Source organism: Mus pahari, chromosome 23 (assembly GCF_900095145.1).
Source record: "Mus pahari chromosome 23, PAHARI_EIJ_v1.1, whole genome shotgun sequence".
Lineage (NCBI taxonomy): Eukaryota > Metazoa > Chordata > Mammalia > Rodentia > Muridae > Mus > Mus pahari.
This window is the reverse complement of record NC_034612.1, coordinates 28,051,585-28,060,707: the sequence shown is the minus strand read 5'-3', so window position 1 is coordinate 28,060,707 and position 9,123 is coordinate 28,051,585. Positions and strand designations below refer to the sequence as shown.

Below are 9,123 nucleotides of genomic sequence, written 5' to 3'. Positions count from 1 at the left end.
CCAGAAAGCATCTAGAGCAGCAAGACCAGTGGGCTTCACAGAAGGTAACTGGGCAGATAAGCTGAGGAAAGATTAAGAGGTGTTGAGCTAGGGATAAAGGTAATTGAGCAACTAAGCTGAGGGAAGATTTAGAGGTGTTGAGCTAGGAGTGAAGCATGATAGCCACACAAGGCTTAGAAGAGTCCAGGCACAGAGATAATAAGCCAGTTTAAAAATGAGCTAATGTGTGTGTGTGTGTGTGTGTGTGTGTGTGTGTGTGTGTGTGTGTGTCTTTTATCCACTGATCTGAGAGAGCTCCTGGGCAGGTGCATGTGTGTAACCAGCTGGGAACACAAGCTGTTTAAACAAAACTACACTCTACACAAATATATTATATAGGTAAAAAATCTAGATTCTTCATATAAAAGAAGACATTTCACTTTCTGGGACAGGATTATTTTACTTACCATGATCTGTAGTCCATTCATTTTTCTGCAAATGACATTTGACTATTTTTTTTTTTTTGTGAGTCTGAATAAAACTCCATTGTGTTTATATACCACAGTTCCTTTAGTTTGATCCCACATGGCTTCTTCAGCATATCCTTATAATGAGAAAGAGATCAATGTATGGGAAATAGGTTAAAGTAAATAAAGAGATGAAGGGATATGATTTTTTTCTTGTATTACCTTTAGACAATGCATCATGACATATTTCACTCATGTATCCTATGCAATTAGATTATAATTAATACTAAGGGTGGAAATGAATTGCGTCCACTCTATGACTTCTTTTCTATAATATGAATTCTGGGGAAACTCTCAAGATGGTCCATGAGGTAAGAGAGACTAGATCTCAGATTGTTCTTAAAGGGTCAAATGTAAAGTTACAAGAAAGGCCTGTTATTAAAAATGAAAAACAAGTCAGGTACTCTAGAATTGTCTGTGCAGTTAACTGGCCCTCAGAGAGAATATTCCCATATTATTGTCAAAGTCTACATCTCAAAAATGTATCATTCCTCTGACTCCAACAAACCAACTTTGAGTAAAATCTTTAGGGGTTTTTACCTCTATGTGTGGGACATAAATTAATTGGTATCTTGAGTGATTTCTCCTAGAAGAGATCCAAGATGTGTTATTTGGGTGAAAATACCTTTACCTTTTGGGTAACAATGTCTGTTTGTCTCAGCTGAAACCAGGTCCTTCAGTGCCACGCCTACTTCAGTGGTGGCTCACAACAGGCCTGAAAACCTGAACAAGTCCTGAGGAAAGGAGTCTCAAAGAGATTCAGCCTCCTGGAGTCCTGGCATTTCCAATAATCTATATACACGAACCCTATCCTCATGCTGGTATGGTGTATGCTCTCTTTCAATATTATTAATGCCTTTAAAGATTGAAATTTTACCATAAGTGAAGTTTCCACTAGTGTTCCAAAGTCCTAAAAATTCCTTAAAGCCAGTGTTCCAAAGCCCTGATAATTCCTTAAAGCCAGGAGCTCAGAATTCAGTGAAAAGGTTACTTTTATATGCAAGTATTTACCAAGACCTAGGAAATAGGGGGGTTGTGGTATTGCATTATTCACAAGAAGGTCTGCTAGTGCGGAACCCCCTGGTGCTAGCTTTCACAAGGCTCAAAGGAGTAGCACAAATTGTGACTAGGGTGTGAAATCCTTACCTGTCTTTAGCTGACTCTAGGCAGAACTGCTTTAAACATTACCTGGCTCCTGTAAGTCCCTTTGAAGTCATTCCCCTGTTTTGTGTCAAGTAACTTCAATATACTTCGCCTGCTGTGACATCCTACACCTTTGTTCTCTGTACTTTATAACAATGGTGTTCACTTTATGAGAATGCATTCAGTTCTACACCCTCTCTCGTGTGGACTGTCTGTCACTCATTCGCCGAATCCTCACTCACCTGCAACCAAGAGACCCAGTTCCACGCAGATCGGGACCCCAAGTGGGGGCAGTCTGTGGCACTTCAGGACAGGGAACATTTCATTCATCATAGATGGTGTTCCCTCTTCCCTTGTGCTTGTCTTATTTCAGGCCATTCTGATTAATGTTGAGTAAAAAGTTTTAGTCAGGAAAGGGATCCCTGATAGTAAAATAAAAATTAAGATTTGTGTTCCATGAGAATGAATACAAAACAATGAAGAAGGTTAACCATGACCTATGAGACAGCAGAAAATATGAATGAGATTTCCTTTTGACTTTGGAAACATGGATGATCAAGCTGATATTACATTAAGCATCTGTTACAGTTGGAGTTTTACTGCTGTGAAGAGACACCATGACCAAGGCAATTCTTACAAAGGTCAACATTTAATTGGGACTGGCTTACAGGTTCAGAAGTTCAGTCTATTATCATCAAGGGGGAGCATAGCAGTGTCCAGGCAGATGTGAGACTGGAGAAACTTAGAGTTCTACATCTTCAATCAAAGGAAGACAGGAGAAGACTAGCTTTCAGGCAGCTAGGAGGAGGCCCACTCACACAGTGACACACTTTCTCCATCAAAGCCATACCTACTCCAACAAGGCCATATCTCTTAACAGTGCCATATCCCAAGCCAAGCACATTCAAACATCCACAGCATCTTAATAAAGAAATAGTAATGAGAAGTCCTGTTGAATAGACTCAGAAATTGGGGTGGAAATGTGTACAAGATGCATGTTTAAAACCAGAGGCAACTTCTGGATGCTTCCAAGACTAACTTAGCAGAGGTGAAAGCAGTTCAGTTGTAGAATCTGCATTGCTGTGGGTTGAGATGGCTCAGAATCTGGGCAGGAATTCTGAAAAATCTCAAGGAGTCACATGTCTTGTTGGCCCTGGAAGGCTGTGACATATGACATAATTGATGGAATGATGACTGTGTTGCATTAGAGTCTTCTATTCCATTATAATAGCAAATGGAAATTTACAGGGTTGAGGAATGAAGTCTGAAGAACACCTCAGATGAGGCTTCTTGGTATGATCAATAGGCAATGTGCATGCCTGTGAGGACCCTCCTTCCTTTTCCATTTCTCTTCTATGCTTCTATCCACCAGTACCTGCAGAAGAAATTCCAGCTAAGATAATATTGGGGCTTGAGGCATCCTGGAAAGCATTGCTAGCTAGGTGTCAGCTTATGGTTTAAGTCAAAGGGTAACATTTGGTCAGAATCCAAAGAAGGCTTCCCAAGAAGAAAGGGAAAAGCTTACTTCTGGGTTATAAACAGGGATTGAAATTTATTCAGAAAGGTTCCTAAAGTAGGAAGAGAGACAAGAGGCAGATAAAAAATTTCTGCTGTAGAGATTTTGTAGAGATTATGTATAGATACCTTGACTTTATTGGGCCCATCAGGATAAAGGTAGGGAAAGATGATTTCATTTTTCTTTATTTATTCCCTCCCATGAGTGTATGTGTGTGTGTGTGTGTGTGTGTGTGTGTGTGTGAGAGAGAGAGAGAGAGAGAGAGAGAGAGAGAGAGAGAGAGAGAGAGAGAGAGAGAGACTTATTATATAGTTCTAGAACTCAGTATATAGAACCAGATTTCTAATCATAGAAATCTGTCTGCCTCTGCCTCATAAGTGAAGGATTAAAGGCCTGTGTCACCACACCTGGATGCTGTGATTGTGATTACTGATGATGGATGCATCATTCCCTGAAGACAGTACTTGCAGAACTTTCCCTTATCTTCTGCCTTTCACCCCCATCTCCGCCATCTCTTCCACGATTTTTCCAGAGTCTTAGGAGTGGCATCAATGTTCTCTTTAGGACTGAGTACTGGACTATCACTCATTCTCAGCCTTTTGAGCAGCCAGGTGTCTCTGTGTTCACTGCCATTTTTTGCAAACATGTCTTTGATTTAGGTGGAGAGCATTGTTTCTCTATGGCTATAAATGTATATATTTACAAGGCAGTTTAGGGCCAGACATTTTTTTCTACTCAACTGCTTTCTGTCTTTTACATCAGTTTCTTTAATACAAGAAACTATCTAACTATTATTCAGATCACCCATGTTTGATAAGAGAATGACATGCTGAGCATGGTTTTAATCTCAACAGGCAAATCTCTGTGGGTTCTAGCCTGGTCTATATAGCACATTCCAGGTCAGGCAAGGCTACACAGTGTTTCAAAAAATAAAAGATGATAAAGGGGATGAAATAAACATAAAAGAATTTACAGTACTAATATGTAACATTCATAAAAATTCTGAAGACATGCTTACAGTATTGCAGTTTTTATTCTTATAGGTGTACACGTAATCATATGTAGTACTTATTTTTTAAAATTTTGTTTGTGACTTGTGTGTGTGTGTGTGTGTGTGTGTACACATGTGTGAGTGGTTCCTCTACCCTTCCCATATTCATTTTGTCCACAATTTATCCTGGTTTCTGGTCTGACGAGATTACTTAAGTCCAGATTCTGGAGAGATCTGGATCATTCACATTCCTGTGTGAGTTGGGGTTAAGTTTCCTATTTTTTTCATTTTTGTGTGTGTGCATATATGTCTTCGTGTGTGTGTGTGTGTCTGTGTGTGTGTCTATGTGTGTGTGTGTGTAGATGCATGTGCTTGTGGAGGCCCAAGGTTGATGTTGGGAATTATCCTTAACTGCTCTTGCATGTTGCCCTATGAGGCAAGTTATTTCAGTCAAATCCAGAGCATCTTGTTGGTCAGCTTGCTTTGGAGATTTCCCATCTCCACTTTGTAGGATTGAAATTACAGATGGGTCACTATGCCCATCTGATATATACATGGGTTCTGAGGACCAGAGGATCGAAACTCTGGTCCTCATACTCACAAGTGCTCTAACCATTGAGCAACTTCTCCAGCTCTTGGTTTTCTACTAACATCATAGGCCATAGGAACTCAAAGGAGTGTCCTTGAAAACCTTCTGATTTCAGACAAGTTCTTCCTCATTCTGACTGCAGTAGCAACTCAATTTCTTTTGTTAAGTCTGAACAATTTATTCTAGCCACTAGAGCAACCTCCCTGTTAATCTATGAAAGCAGGCTGGTCATTTAATTCTTGCTAAATGGAACACTACTATTTGCCCTTATAGAAAAATTCTCCTCACTGGAACTAAGACTTCTAAAATAGCAAAACCTAAAAGTGCAAGGACAAGAAGATATTTGATTTTAAGAAAGATTAAACAAATTGAGACAGGTTTTCGCTATATAGCCCTGGCTGGCCTCAAACTCATTTTAGAGCAGGCTGGCCTGCATCTCACTGAGATCCACCTGCCCTGCCTCCTGAATGCTGGAATGAAAGGACTGAGTGTATATGCATATATATCTATTTGTATGAGTGCCAGTGTCTGGTGATTCCAGAAGAAGGTGTTGTATCCCTTGCAGTTAGAGGTGACTGTGAGCCACAATGTAGATGCTGGGAAACAAACTTTGCCCTCTGAAAGAGCAGTCTGAGCTCTTAAATATTTTTAAAAAGAGATTTGTTTCTATTTGATTTGTATGAATGTTTTGTCTGCATGTATGTATATGTACCACATGTGTGCCTAGTGCAAGAGAAAGCCAGAAGAGGGCATTGGATTCCCTGGAACTGAAATTATAGATCATTATAAATCACTATGTGTGTGCTAAGGACTGAATCCAAGTGCTCTGCAAGAACAAGTGTCCTTTACCACTGAGTTGTCTCTGTTTGTTTATATATTATATTTATATGTATATAATAATATGTATGTATGTGCTTCTAACAGGCACCACCAGCTTATTAGGCTAGTTGTATGTGTGGAAGTTGTAGATGTGGAAGGCCTAATAGTAAGACTGATAAAGGGCTGGGGTCATGTAAACAGCTTGCATTACAATTTTGAGGGCCTAAGTTTGATCCCCAGAACCTACTTCAAATCCTGGCATGGTGGTAGCATATGTTTGCAATTCATCACTGGTGAGTTGGAAACAAGCAAATCCTTAGCCTACATAACTGGCTAGCCTCAAGTCCTAGTAAGAGACCCTGTCTCAAAACATAAGGTGGGTAGCTCCTGAGGAATGTCTGAGGCTGATTCTTGGCCTCCATGCCCATAAGTGTGTATCACATGAACACACCTTACATATATCCCTCAGCCCCCAAAACTGATAAATTCCCCAAGCATCAGCCAGTTTCCACACTTGGTCTTCTGTGAAATGAACTTTATTGTCAGGAGTGTTATTTCATGGAGTACTGAAGTTGTGAGTAAAGCATCATGCAATTCTGAAGATAATCCATTTGACAGCAGAGCAGCAGATGTGAAAAGGGAGTCTAGAGGCAGCATCTACCATGTTAAGAACAGAGTGCTTTTCCTTTCCTGAGGAGCCAGTCTGCCAGCTCTTAGCTATAGTGTTTACCTAGGGAACGGTGTCATAATGGAAACTTGATTTTAACTTTGGTTGCTCTCAGCATTGGGTTCAGTCAGCTTGGCCTTGGTGAATCCATTTTTTTCTAAATTCATGTGAAATTTTATCTTTGCTGCTTCATTGATAGAGTCATTGAAAATTGATAGAGGTGTCTGAAAGAAGGAGATCCTGATGTTCACAGGATGTTTCAACTTTTCTTAAAATAGTATGATTCACTCTGTGAATAATCTTACGTGTGTGTGTGTGTGTGTGTGTGTGTGTGTGTATTCGTGTAGATAAGAGGATTCTTGGGGCTTGCTGGCCAAACAATCTAGCCATATCAGCAAGCTAAAGGTTTATCTAAAAAATATGGTGGAGAGTGACTGCAGAAGACACATGATGTTAACTTCTGGCTTTCGTGTGCACTCGTATGCACAAAAGTACACATGAGTAAACAAACTCATGCACACTTCCCCAAAGATAAAGTAATTTATACATATGTAAATATATTTACAAACACACACACACACAGACCCCCCACACACACTTACGTTTTTCTCAAGATAGAGTTTCTCTGTGTAGCCCTGGCTGTCCCGGAACACACTCAAACTCAGAGATCTGCTGAGTGCTGGATTAAAGGTGTGTACCACAACCACCTAGCTTACATCTATATATTTTACTGAAAGTAAATTTGTTTTCTTATGGTATATTCTAATCATGGTTTCCCCTCCACCAACTTATCCCAGATCCACTTCACTTCCCTATCTGTTCAACTCCATGCTTTTCCTCCCTTTAATTTAGAAAACAAAGAAGTCCAAAAAAACTCCGCATGAATTAAAAAAAAAAGTCAAAGCAGAAGCATAACATACGAAAACCACACACACACACACACACACACACACACACACACACGGGCACACACACACACACACACACACATACACACACGGGCACACACTCACCCACACCAAATTCCATAAAAATAACAAACCAGAAACCATAGTACACAAGCAAAAGACCATCAGGACACCAAGACAAAAAAAATGCACAGATAGAACAACACAAGACAAAAAGTCCACCAATCTGTCACTGAGTTCATGTTGTGTTGGTCATCTACTGCTGGGTATGGGGTCTGCCCTCAAGTATGGTTTATATACCCAGTGAGACTCAAGTAGATATAACTAATTTTTACTTTGCAGTTACAGGTTGCTTCTTGTGTAGGAGTGAGAACCCATGTTTGCTTTCCCCCTCAAGTCTGAGACCTACCCCATCTGACTTGAATCTGTGCAGGCCTAGTACTGTTGCCTCCCCCAGCCTTGAAGCAGGCTGATTCAGACCTTGCTGCCACTAAGTACGGAACCACCTGGGGTGGAACCTTCCAACTTACAAAGCAGGTTCTATTGTCTACACCTGCCACTGCTTTCCTCCAAAACATTATCACTACCTGCTGAGACCCTTGAGACCTTCTGGAAACAGCATCCTGCAGATCACCTCCAGCTGGCGAAGGGCATCAAGAACGGAGTGGTGGGGGATGGGCCTCCTTCCTCTATATAAGCTCAGAATCTCACTAAACTCGTGGCTTTGATCAGCTATGTTGTCTTAGCCTCCTTCCTGTTCGCAGTCTAATCTCTTTCAGCCCCAGCCCGCCATTCAGGAGTACCCAGTTTGAGTGTGGCTGCAGGGGGTCACACTCACAGTACATGCTGGCACAGTCTCTGTGAGTTCACAGGTGCATCAGTCCTGTTGTGTCTGGAAGACAGTTTCTTTGTTATTATCAATAAAGACATTGAGTGTCTTTATTAGTCACTTGACACCTAATATTTTGAGACATGGTCTTTCACAGAGCCTAGAGACCACCAACTGAGCTTGGCTAGCTTGGTGGCAATTTGCAGATATCCCCTGGCCTTCATTTCTCCTCGTCTCTTGGATATCTAGGACATGTTTTTACATTTGGGCCTGGGCAGCACACTTAGGCCTACTTGCTGTCTGTTGATCAGAAATTGTCCTGCAAAGAAATTTAAGGAGTTTATAAGGTTGTGGTAGGTACAGTGTTCAGGGGAGAGTGGAGCTCCATCACCAGTATACTCTTATGGAAAGTTAGAGTAAAAACCTGTGGTTGGCTAAGTGCTGAGTGAAGTTTATAGCTACTTAGGATGAAGAGCTCTGAGCATATCTAATAGACTGAGTTATGACCAAAGCATCTTTCCTCCCACAAGATGGCTTACAGTTGACCAGTATCTGCTAGCATTAATGCATGTAGGCATAGTGATTGATTGATTCTCTTGTGTCTTTCAATACAAAGATCAGTGCTCTGTTTGTCTCTTGACACTCCAGGGACTTCCTACTTCTTAGATGTTTGTTTAGATTTTGTCAAAAGGGTTGGATGGAAAGAAGCCAGAAAGATCTGTATTTCAAAAAAAGAAAACATAACTCTAGCAATGGTTCATCATGGTTAATTGATCCCTAGTGAGAATATTCATCCCCACCACTAACTCTTCCCATTTCCCTTATTCCTCTGACTTCATAAACAAACTCCAAGTAAATAAGGTCTTAGAGAATTAATTTCTCAATGGGCAGGGCACATAATAGCTGGTGTTGAAAGGAAAAATTATATAGATTCAAAGTTTGGAAATGTAAAATTAAAAGAGTAAGTTTTAAAAATTCAAAGACCCAGGGCTGGACATTGAAATACAAACCCGGCCATAAAGATAAGGAAAAGAATGCAGGAACTGGGCTATCAGGCTAACTCCAAAGCTATCTGGCAGGAAGGCACCCTCCTTGTTTACTGAGAATCATACATCAACCAGGTGACCAGCTACCCCCAATAAACCTCAGACCCTT

The 9,123-nt window shown here is 40.7% G+C and overlaps 1 protein-coding gene across 1 annotated transcript in view; it reads left to right on the top strand.

Annotated features, from left to right (window-relative positions):
- Positions 1–805: 805 nt before the first annotated feature.
- Positions 806–9,123, top strand: part of LOC110313182 (olfactory receptor 2AE1) — a 12,671-nt gene continuing 4,353 nt past the window's right edge. Inside the window, 1 exon segment of the mRNA XM_021187206.1 lies at positions 806–817. Coding sequence (XP_021042865.1) covers positions 806–817 — 12 coding nt within the window.